At 45.4% G+C, this 11,841-nt stretch overlaps 2 protein-coding genes across 2 annotated transcripts; one reads left to right on the forward strand and one right to left on the reverse strand.

Annotated features, from left to right (window-relative positions):
- Nucleotides 1-6,676: 6,676 nt before the first annotated feature.
- On the reverse strand, nt 6,677-7,243 carry PtA15_2A718 (uncharacterized protein; the record flags this gene model as incomplete). Its single annotated transcript, XM_053166767.1, has 1 exon — nt 6,677-7,243. One exon carries the CDS (start codon nt 7,241-7,243, stop codon nt 6,677-6,679), a length of 567 nt encoding a protein of 188 aa, XP_053017956.1.
- A 1,673-nt stretch (nt 7,244-8,916) lies between these two features.
- PtA15_2A719 (uncharacterized protein) lies at nt 8,917-11,719 on the forward strand (the record flags this gene model as incomplete). The annotated part of the gene is made up of 2 exons (XM_053166768.1): nt 8,917-10,055; nt 11,332-11,719. 2 exons carry the CDS (start codon nt 8,917-8,919, stop codon nt 11,717-11,719), a joined length of 1,527 nt encoding a protein of 508 aa, XP_053017957.1.
- Nucleotides 11,720-11,841: the final 122 nt, after the last annotated feature.

The following is an 11,841-nucleotide window of genomic DNA, read 5'->3' on the forward strand; positions in this document are numbered from 1 at the left end:
CATTACCCCTCGATCGTCGTGTGAATCCCCCCGATACCACTACAGATTGGCATCGAGACGAGATGGAGACCTCGGGGAGGATGCCTCTCCGGAACATGTCTCGATGACCCTGACTGGTCATCTTGAGGATTCAAGCTCTCAAGCTGACCTGTAAACACTCGGATGAGTGTGTACAGGCCAGCATTGTGTCTGCCCAGGTGCAGGGCCCTGACAACCAAAAGTTTTGGTTTGAAGGATGTCAGGGCCCTGTGAGCTTGGTCGGATACTTAAAGGGCTGGGGGGGGGAGCTGTTTGTCCCCCCAGGGGATCTGGTTTCGTCCACCCCCTCCCTGAAGGCCCCCTATTTCATTTGAGTAGGCCCCTTCTTGATTTCAAAAAACAAAAATTCCAAACCCAAACAAAACTTTAACAATTTAAACTTTAAACTCACACAAAACAAGAAAATTTAAACTTTGAACTCACACAACACAAAAAAATTTAATCTTTGAACTCACACAAAACAAAAACATTTGAACACAATCAAAAAACACAAAAACATAAAATAAACTCACACAAAAACAATAATTATATAAACTCAAACAAACCATAAACTCTGTACATAATGAAAAAAACTTAAACTTTTTAAACTTAAGGAACACAAATTTCAAACTTTTAATTTCTTCTGCCTGCAATTTCAATGAAATGCAGCATGAACCCATGAAGTCAGTTTCTGTGAGACTGTGGTTTTAATAAACTTGGATTCTGAATCTAAGCCTAATTTAAACTAGGGTAACTCACTTAAAGGTACCCTTAATTGTTATTCCTTCCTTGTGTAAATTGACTTCAAAGTTTAATAGGTGCACCACATCCTGCGTGGATGCACCTTTATGCTTATGTACATAAGCACATATGCTTTTACCCCAGTTTCAGTGACGAAACTGAGGTGTTGTGTATAGTTTAGAAAATAGCAATATTGTTGTGTGGCGCATCCAAGCCCGCGTGCTCTGTAGCCAGGCGCACCTGACAACAGTAGAGCCCTGTTGCCAGGAGCTCAAGCCCCCACGCGTGGTGTACACATATGCATAATGCATAAACCAGCCCGCAACCAAAGCGCCTGGGTTACCAGTACCCAAGAATGGGCCAGAATACGCCCCAATAGGAATATTACATGTGTTACACGTACCACACACATGTAATTTACAGCTAGATAAGGTATAATAACCATGTCATCAAATATGGACATCTTACACGTCTCACGAGACCAGAATACCCCTTGTAGCGTGTGCAGGAGAGCATAGAAGGCGCCCTGGCTCCCTCCTACGCCTCAGCACACATGACCTACACATGTAATAAATATGTAGAATGGGGCAAATGAACTGGAGCATTCAATGAGCGCCTCCAGAACATGTATTAACCACTGCTTACACATGTACAACTCCACAGAATCCAGTTCTAGTACATTCTGTGGCACATTTCCACGGAAATAAGTGTCACACAACCCCCCAACCAGCCCCTATGACGTGGTAAAGATGGTATAAAATCACGCAGAACCTCCGCAATTGATCCTTGGCAACCCTTGTATCCAAGTCACAAGGTTCCACGACCATCAGCGCCCTCCTGCGCAGCCAATTTGCCTCAGAAGGCGCCCACAAGTGTCCCCATGTCCCCTGGGCGCCCCTGGAGGCCTGCCTAGGCTATAAAAAGGGCTCTTTCTCCGCCCAAAAGGAGATTTTCGATGCTTATTTACACTATTATATTTTACCCGCCTTCAACATGTGCTCAATAGCCTGTTTCCAGCCTGGTAAGACCCTTAGTAGTTATTTTTAGCCTCATTTTTTCGCCAGAAACTACCCAGTTTCCATCCAGCCTTCAGAATCACCTTCTTCAAGCGCTTCCAACTTCCCATTTTCTATCCTGTAGATTCCCTGTGGAGTTTTGCTCCCAGGAAAACTGCTAAAGCAGTTTGCCTGTGGAGTTTTGCTCCCAGGAAAACTCCTTTAGCAGTTTGCCTGTGGAGTTTTGCTCCCAGGAAAACTGCTAAATCAGTTTGCCTGTGGAGTTTTGCTCCCAGGAAAACTGCTAAAGCAGTTTGCCTGTGGAGTTTTGCTCCCAGGAAAACTGCTAAAGCAGTTTTCCTGTGGAGTTTTGCTCCCAGGAAAACTGCTAAAGCAGTTTGCCTGTGGAGTTTTGCTCCCAGGAAAACTGCTAAAGCAGTTTTCCTGTGGAGTTTTGCTCCCAGGAAAACTGCTAAAGCAGTTTTCCTGTGGAGTTTTGCTCCCAGGAAAACTGCTAAAGCAGTTTGCCTGTGGAGTTTTGCTCCCAGGAAAACTGCTAAAGCAGTTTGCCTGTGGAGTTTTGCTCCCAGGAAAACTGCTAAAGCAGTTTGCCTGTGGAGTTTTGCTCCCAGGAAAACTGCTAAAGCAGTTTGCCTGTGGAGTTTTGCTCCCAGGAAAACTGCTAAAGCAGTTTGCCTGTGGAGTTTTGCTCCCAGGAAAACTGCTAAAGCAGTTTGCCTGTGGAGTTTTGCTCCCAGGAAAACTGCTAAAGCAGTTTGCCTGTGGAGTTTTGCTCCCAGGAAAACTGCTAAAGCAGTTTGCCTGTGGAGTTTTGCTCCCAGGAAAACTGCTAAAGCAGTTTGCCTGTGGAGTTTTGCTCCCAGGAAAACTGCTAAAGCAGTTTGCCTGTGGAGTTTTGCTCCCAGGAAAACTGCTAAAGCAGTTTGCCTGTGGAGTTTTGCTCCCAGGAAAACTGCTAAAGCAGTTTGCCTGTGGAGTTTTGCTCCCAGGAAAACTGCTAAAGCAGTTTGCCTGTGGAGTTTTGCTCCCAGGAAAACTGCTAAAGCAGTTTGCCTGTGGAGTTTTGCTCCCAGGAAAACTGCTAAAGCAGTTTGCCTGTGGAGTTTTGCTCCCAGGAAAACTGCTAAAGCAGTTTGCCTGTGGAGTTTTGCTCCCAGGAAAACTGCTAAAGCAGTTTGCCTGTGGAGTTTTGCTCCCAGGAAAACTGCTAAAGCAGTTTGCCTGTGGAGTTTTGCTCCCAGGAAAACTGCTAAAGCAGTTTGCCTGTGGAGTTTTGCTCCCAGGAAAACTGCTAAAGCAGTTTGCCTGTGGAGTTTTGCTCCCAGGAAAACTGCTAAAGCAGTTTGCCTGTGGAGTTTTGCTCCCAGGAAAACTGCTAAAGCAGTTTGCCTGTGGAGTTTTGCTCCCAGGAAAACTGCTAAAGCAGTTTGCCTGTGGAGTTTTGCTCCCAGGAAAACTGCTAAAGCAGTTTGCCTGTGGAGGCTCCCAGGAAAACTGCTAAAGCAGTTTGCCTGTGGAGGCTCCCAGGAAAACTGCTAAAGCAGTTTGCCTGTGGAGGCTCCCAGGAAAACTGCTAAAGCAGTTTGCCTGTGGAGGCTCCCAGGAAAACTGCTAAAGCAGTTCGCTTGTGGAGTTTTGCTCCCAGAGCAGGTAAAAGCTTGCTGGGCAGGTAAAAGACCGCCGAGCAGGTACTTTTACCTGCTCGACCATTGGGATGAACTGCTCGCCGAGCAGGTACAGTTACAGGTACCTGCTCCGGCGCGTCCAGCAGGTCAACTGGCCAAGCAAATAACAGCGCCGAGCAGGTAATTCTTCCCGCTTCAAAGCGGCTACAGCTATCTGCTTGCAGAGCAGGTCAACCTTCTTACCAAGCAGGTAAAAGCAACTGCTTGGCGGGCAGGTCATCCTAATGGCCGAGCAGGTACTGTTACCTGCGCGGCAAGCAGGATGACCCGCTGGCCAAGCCGAAACAGGTACCTGTAACTGTACCCGCCCGGCGACCAGGTTGATGGCCGAGCGGGTAAAAATACCTGCTCGGCGACCTTTTACCTGCTCGGCGAGTAGGTCAACCTGCTCGCCGAGCAGGTACCGTTACCTCCTTGCCAGTAGGATGACCTGCTGGCCGAGACGGAGTACGTACCTGTAACCAGGCGACCAGATCATCCTGACGGCCGAGCAGCTAAAAGTACCCGCTCGGCGAACTTTTACCTGCTCGCCGAGCAGGTACTGTTTCCTGGCCAGCAGGTTGACCTGCTGGCCGAGTCGGAGCAAGTACCTGTAACCGTACAAGCTCGGCGAGCAGGTCATCCTGATGGCCGAGCAGGTAAAAGAGCTTTTACCTGCTCGGCGAGTAGGTCAGCATGCTCGCCGAGCAGGTACTTTTAACCTCTTTTAACTGCTTGGCCTGCAGGTTGACCTGCTCGCTGACCAGGTACCTGAACCTGCTTGGCCTGCAGGTCGACCTACTCGGCCAGCAGCTTGACAGGTTAACCTGCTGGCGAAGCGGGTATAAGTACCTGCTTGGCAAGCAGGCTGACCTGCTCGCCGAGCAGGTACCTGTACGTGATTGGGCAGCACTGCTCGCCAGTCTGAGCAGTCTGCTTGGACCGGCGAGTCGACTTCTTGGACCAGCGAGCAGACTGCTCCGGCCACTGTGGCTCGACGTGCTATCTGCCGGAGGGCTCCTCCCCGGGAAAGTTCTCCGAGGAGGGTGGAACAGCCAATGATTCAAAATCATCGGCTGTTGACCCACCGATTATTTGAAATCATCGGTGATTTACCCACCGATGATTTGAACTCATCGGTGATTGACCCACCGATATTCATTTTACTCGGTGGGTCCGTAACCGAGCTTTCATATCATATGAAAGCTCGCTTGACCTGTCAACCGAGCTTCCATTGCTCGGTTGGTGGCGGCCGAGGTTAACTCGGCTGGCCACTGATCGAGGAATTTGATTCGTCGGTCAGACAGCCTGCCGGTTTTGGCTCGGCCGCGGACCAGCCGAGTTTGAATCGGGTGGCCAAACCCTCGGGTTACTGTCCCCCGATATCAACTCGGATGCGGATTGCATCGGATGCGCGCAACCAATGTTAAATCAGTTGTGTGCATCCCAGATTAACGGGGATGGACGCATCCGAGGCTTAAATGCTGGCAGTGAACACAATAAAACATCATTGATAAGGATTGTTAAGGTTGTAAAAATTAACCTCACCGCATAAGATCAAACATTCTCCCGCTGGTACAAAGCTGCCATTTTCTTCATACACATTTCTTCCAAATCTGTGTGGTCAGCTTGAAAAGCTTGTTGCTCCAACCACTGTCGCCAGAAAAAAGACTTGGTATAGTTACGACCAGAAGAGCTGTGTGGATTAGTCTTCTGCAGCAGCGCTGTCAATGCCAAATCAGTCTCCCGTTGCCGTCGGACAGCTTTAATAAACTTTCGTCGCAACCAGTACACTGGTATTGAAAGGAAACAATAAATTCAGTCCAATTCCCCGGTTGTTTGGTTGTGGGTGCTCAAGTGAGACAGAATAACAAAAAGCATACATAGTTTTAATATTCCCCTTCTGTTGTGGTGTGCCAGGCGGTGTGAAACAGAGCCAAAGCGATGGTTACGAGTAGAATACCTCAAAGAGCTGATCAATGGTGACATGTACAACCACAATCTTTCTAATCCTTCTCCATCAGATAGCCCCCATCCCTTGTTGAAGCGAGGGTGATACTTCAACTGGCAATTCCAGTTGTGTACATATGCATGAAAGACAGATGTACCAAATCTGATGCGTGAACGGTCCTTCACAAGCAGCTTCCTCTAACCAAATAAGGAGTTGATGAATATATTGGTGCGCAGGCATTTTTTAAGTAAACTTACCAAGTCGACAAATTTATCCAATGAGCACCCGATATCATAAAGGATACCAACTGGTTGATTAGGCTCAACATCTGACATCAGCTGCTTTATGATTGCTAGTGGGAAGCATCTTTGCTCCCCAGACTTATAAATGTTAGCCTTATAAATTGCTGCATCGTGACGGCAGCAGCAGCCCATCAAACCGGTGTCATCACAGCCTTTCCATGTTGCCTCGTTTTGCTTGTCATCCGCGGCCTTGTGTGACTCAGTGCATCGATCAACCTGACAGAAATTCAAACTTAACAGCAAAAAATGGATAATATCAAAACTCTTCTGACCTGTTCTGGAGTATTATTATCTAACTCCTTATCTCTAATCTCACATTTCACCTTATCGATATCCGTTTGAGAAAGAAAGATTCGCGGTGTACGAAGTGGTTGATGATTCCGACTGGCCTTTGAGTGGTGGCGGTGCTGGAAATTTCCATCTAGACAGACAATCAGACGGTCCCGAGTAGTCTCTGGATAGCATGAAGTATCAAGTGGTTGAGGACCAAAACAAGCCGGACACGAAAGACTGGCTAGGATCTGTCCGTTGTTCAGTTTAAGAACCAAGTGTGTAATTTTTTTGGTCATTTCCTCCAGTCTACGGTACAAATCCACCGCAGCACTAAATGGTTTGCGCAAATCAAGTCGCTTTTTGCAAAAAATGAAGCCTATTAGTTAATCGGCCCATTGGGGAGAGGGATAATACTATGAAACACTTACATGTTGCTTTCTCCGCGTATAGAGTATATTAGAACGTGGCTCTAGAAAGGATGCAAGTGCTTGAGTAAACGGTAATGCGCCCACGTGGCAATGGTTCCACATGCTGTTGTGGAAGATGAGAAGGGGGACCGAAAAAGCAGTTTGTGGGGTCACAGGGGAGCCTGCCAAGTAGCCAAGACGAAGCAATCGAACAGGATCAAGAGTGCATTGGCAGAATTCAACTAAAGTACGTTCCTGGTCTAAGAAACCCGTAAGGAAGCCAAAGTCAGCTGATAGACAAAAACTAACTGGGGATGAGAAGTACTGATTTTGGCATACAATGAATGTCGACCAAGTCAACATATCGGGAGTGCTTAGATCTTGGTCCACAGTTGCAAGGCTTGCTGTTCTGAAAATCGGAGTAAGAGTTTGAACCACTCCAATCGTCGGGCAAGGACTTCTGTACCATGTAAGCGCCGTGAAGTGGGCCCATCAGAACATTCCAGTTGAAATCCCGAGCGCGCTGCCGATACCTTTCATTGCTCATTTGAACCATCAGATCTATATCATCAAGTACTTCATCCTCTTCCAAGTCAACCCATTCGTTGGCCGGCCTCGGATGGTCTTCTCCGTCTTCCGAACTATCTTCTAGCCCTGGAAATTGACCGGTTTCCTCTCGATGATCATCAAATGTATCATGGCGATTATCGACTGACGCTGTAAATTCTGTTCGCAGTTCATTCAGAATGTTCCATTGACGTTCGGCTAGTTCCAGGCGATTCAGGGCTTCCCTGTCCTCTTGAGCATTCCTTGCACGTCGGAGCCGTGTTGTGCGACTGACAGTGGGAATTTTAAATTTGATTCGCGCCATTTGGATATCACTGGGTCTTGAAAGATCTGGTTTTGGTCAACTGGAAATTGAACGTGTCTGAAAAAGGGTGCGATGAGTGGAGGGCACCAAGATATCGCGACTTGAATGATAAAAAGTTGCAGATGATTGGTTGGGCGGGCCGGAGTGGCCAGCCAACTCAACAAAATCAGACGCCAAAAATGCCATTTGGCGGCCCAGGCCCACCCATGGCGGCAGGAAATCCAAGAAAATGTGAATTTTGGTTATAGATTCCTTACCAGTCAACCAAAAGACTCAATCTTTTTGCATCATCAAGTTGGAGTTTATTTTTATTTTTATGAATGTTTAGCGTGATATGTGAAATCTAAGGTCACATTTGAATTTTGTTACCCTGATATATAGCGTGATAATAAATACACCATGAAAAAACAAATCAATCAAAACCATTCACCCCAAGATAAGTGAATAGATTTTGTTATGCAGGCTTGTGCCAGTTTATTTACAAAAATATCAGCCCAAAACAAACAATGCACAGTATGTAAAATGTGGGTTGTTTTCAATATTGCACTGTATCACACTAACATAAATGGCCTTACTGGATGCTTTTTCTCATGATTATTAGTACATTTAGCATTTCCTGCAGGGAATGATTCAGGGGATTCTGGTTTTGTGGTAATAGTTTCATCAGCCATAAAAATGAGTTGAGTGTGTATTATCAGCTTTCATGATCACTATTCTCCAATTGACAGCTTCTGATTATTTTTAGGACACTGTCAACAAACATGAGATTCATGCAGGATACCACACTGGAAAACATGCACCTTTTAGAAAACACATCTATTCCAGTGAGAAGATTTCATTTCTCTCAAGTTCGGAAGTTTGAATCTATGACAAGGGATGACAAGAGCTTTAAAAGTTTTTTTAAAGGTGATTAAGAAAAACTGCGAGCATATTTGGCTAGGTTTGGGATATTGCAGTTAAACTGGGATCCACTCAACAAGTTAAACTTGGTTGCATCTCACTCACTGCAATTAAAACAAGACCTTACATTTATAATTCATTGGTTGAGATGCAACCAAGTCTAACTTGGATGAGTGCTTCCAATTTTAACTGGGATATCCTTAGCCTAGCCAAATATGCTGGCAGTGAATTAAATGATACCATAATTCCAATTAAGTTGAAAGAGTGAGCATGATAGAAATAACATTTTCACTAGAATAAATTTCTCTTGGAAAAAAACATCCATTTGACAAGGTGTTGTTTCCCCCAATTCCACTGCTTTACTTATAAATCCCAAATCTTGCTGAATTTTTTTTTTCTTCTAAAAGCACTCATCTGAAAGTGACTAACTGTTTTTTATCATACTCACTCTTCCTGATCATACAAAATTTTGGTATCATTTTTCAATCACTTTTAAAATTTTCATTGATATTTACGCATTTCTGCAGCACTGGAGTGCACCAGTACCACCACCGGTCCATGTGTCACAGTGAATGTGGCTAAATTGAAATGCCTATAGTTCTCATCCCCGTCTGCAGACGGGGACCCCTGAATCTCAGAATCTACACTGGTGAGAATCTATCACTTGATAAAACACTTTTGTCAGGCTAGCAATAGTCTCTGTTGACTGCCTCAACAACCTGAACTGTGCATTCTCAAAAAATCCGGCTAGGCAACCTGCGATAACTTCTAACATGAACTCAGAAAGCTCAACCTCATACGGCACCCCTCTTTTGAACTTTTCAAACTCAAATTCTAATCAGTCAAACATCCTTGGTAACCCTACGCTTTACCAACGACCAAACAACCAGTTAGAACTTCCAGGAGACAGACCCTCGCATTTTGTGTTAAACAGTATGGCTTCCCGCGGTTGGCCTCATACCAATGTTCCAACAGAAATCACAAGGGACTTGAACCACGATCCTCATCCTGGAACCAAACCAATATTCAGCTCACAGATCTCCAGCTTTCATCAAGCTCTACAAAACCGGCAACAACCGCTCCCCCCTGGCATCCCTCTTCCAGGCAACCTAGGAAATCAATTCAACCCAGTAAACATCCAACACGCGCAAACATTACAATTTCAGCGGAACTTGGACTTCAATGGCCTCAACCCTCACGGGATCCACTCACAATTCCACCAACAAAACCCACTCAATCAAGTAGGACAACTCCAAGAAATACCCACACGAAACAGCCAACAACATGGGCAACTTCAACCAAACCAATCAACCTCGCCATCAAGACATGTCCCGCCAGTTCGCAGTGCGCAGCAGCTGGAAAGTGACATGCTTGCTGAAATTGCTGACTTCAATGCAGCTACATCTGGTGCGACGCGTGGAACTAGAGGTCGAGGTCGGGGCAGTGGCAGTAGAGGATCTAGGGGCAGTCAAGGATCTAGAGGTGGCCGAGGCCATGGTGGGAAGTCTAGTGTCTTTGGTGGAGCAGCACCAGCAGTTGAGACCCAGGCCCTCCAGGATCCCTCTCTAATGACGATTGGGGAATTCACAGACTACGAGAACAACATTGAAAACATTCTATTTGAGGACGATAATCCCCATTCTGGAGCCAGTAGGCAGCAGCTTGAACCAGCAATCATGGAGGAGCTGGGTAAAGTGACGCTGGACGACCTGCGACGGCGTGCTTTGAAATACGCTCATTATCATCGCCTTACCTCTGAAGACCGGACTGAGTTGAATCAGGCATACTTTGCTTATCAGCGTGAAATCTACCTCCTCATATGCAAACGAAAGCTTCATGTCAACCCTCCGCTAGAACATCTGGGATTATTAACTCGAATTCGGGGGGCCATGAACTACATCAACTATTGTAGGTATGATGAGGTGGCAAGTGTCACATATTATGACCGTAAGTCTGTTTTATCTCAGCTTGGCTTAAAGGTTGGTCCGTGTAGCTAAATTATTCACCCTGAACAGAGTCAATTATGGTGTTCAAAGTTGGTTTGCATAATTTTATGCATGCATAAATCATAAAATCATAAAAATATTTTGGTGAGGAAATTTTGTATTACATAATCAGACAGTCATATCCCCTGCAAAAAAGATTTTATGATTTTATGATTTATGCATGCATAAAATTATGCAAACCAACTTTGAACACCATAAATACATGTCAACAATTGCATGAAATTATGTGGTCAACTGTGGAAACAAGTCAACGACGATATCAAGGAAAAATGGAAAGATCCAGACTATGTAGAGTCAAAAATGTGTGCGCGTGGTCAACCTGAAAACAACGATCAGCTTACAGGTACTGTTTCATTGTTGTCAATTCGCAAGTCCCGCTTCAAGATCAACAAATGGGCCCGTAAGATGAAAAAGGATGTGAGTTCATCCTGGTTTGTAGATTGTTTAGGTGCTTTCAGCTTATCCTGCTTGGCAGATGAGGAACTTGAGCAGTGCCCATAACTTTGAGGGATTTGTGGTACTTGTTTCTAGGGATCCCGAATCAAATTTACTTATCACTGGCGGTAGTTTACTCGGAGATCAATTTGTTGACATGATGAACCACAGGGTTCCCAATCCTTGCAAAAGCTTCTTTGGATTTGTAAGTGGGAAGGTTGCAATCCAACAGGTTTCAGGATTGGAACCAACAGTTCCAGTCAAAACTAATAGCCGGGCCACATCCACCAAGAATACAGAGCCTGAGGACGTGCACTGCCTTGGTGAGTCTGAAGTGTTCGGACATTTCACGTATATAATAATGGCTAATCTGTATATTCATCACAGGGGGAAAGGATAAGAACTTATCGGCAGTACGCCAAAAGCTATCCAATGCAATCTGTGAGCTAAATTGATCCACGTTTGCCCATTTGTTTTGCTGATACATTATTTGGTTTACTTAGTCAAAGCCACTCAAGGCACGTACGATAAAGGTTGGCCGGGAACATCAACTAAGGCCACTCTGAAAGCGCTTGATGTTGTATTGAGGGTCAAAAGCAATCCCATTGGGGTCACACCGGAGGACTTTTGCGCTTGGCCCTCAGATATGAAAAATAGGCGACTGAAACGGATTCTCATGGCGTTTGCAGAGGGTTGGGTTGAATTGATTGGCCCACCAGCACCTGAAATTGATATCGGCGGGTGTAGGACTATTGGTGGTGCTGATGAAGATCTGGAAAGCTCACAGGAGGCTAATGATACTGGACGGATTGTTGTGTGTGTTGGTGCAAAAAGGCCTCAAAAGAAGATGGCAGCTAAGAAGACCAAAGCGACCAAATCTAATCCTACGACTAATCACCGAGCAAACAGAGCTAGAGCCAACAAGAAAAAAAATACTGGACATACAAAATCTAAACGGAAGCGGGTAGTCATTGAAGATTCGGACACTGAGGAAGACAGCATCCCAATTACCAATAATCCCAAAAAGAAACAGAAACATATTGAGATTGAGGACGATGGTGGCTCATTGGAATCCTTTGATGGTAGTAGATTAGACAATGACAATGTCCTTACTGGGGATCCAATAAACATCTGAATTCTTTCTCTTCTCTGCCCCTTAAAATTGCATTACATTTTCTCTTTCTTTGCACTCCATGTCGCATACATGCACCTATCGATCCGGCACAAAGTCTTAGCTTAACATGCCTAGTGCTAATT

Source organism: Puccinia triticina, chromosome 2A (assembly GCF_026914185.1).
Source record: "Puccinia triticina chromosome 2A, complete sequence".
NCBI lineage: Eukaryota > Fungi > Basidiomycota > Pucciniomycetes > Pucciniales > Pucciniaceae > Puccinia > Puccinia triticina.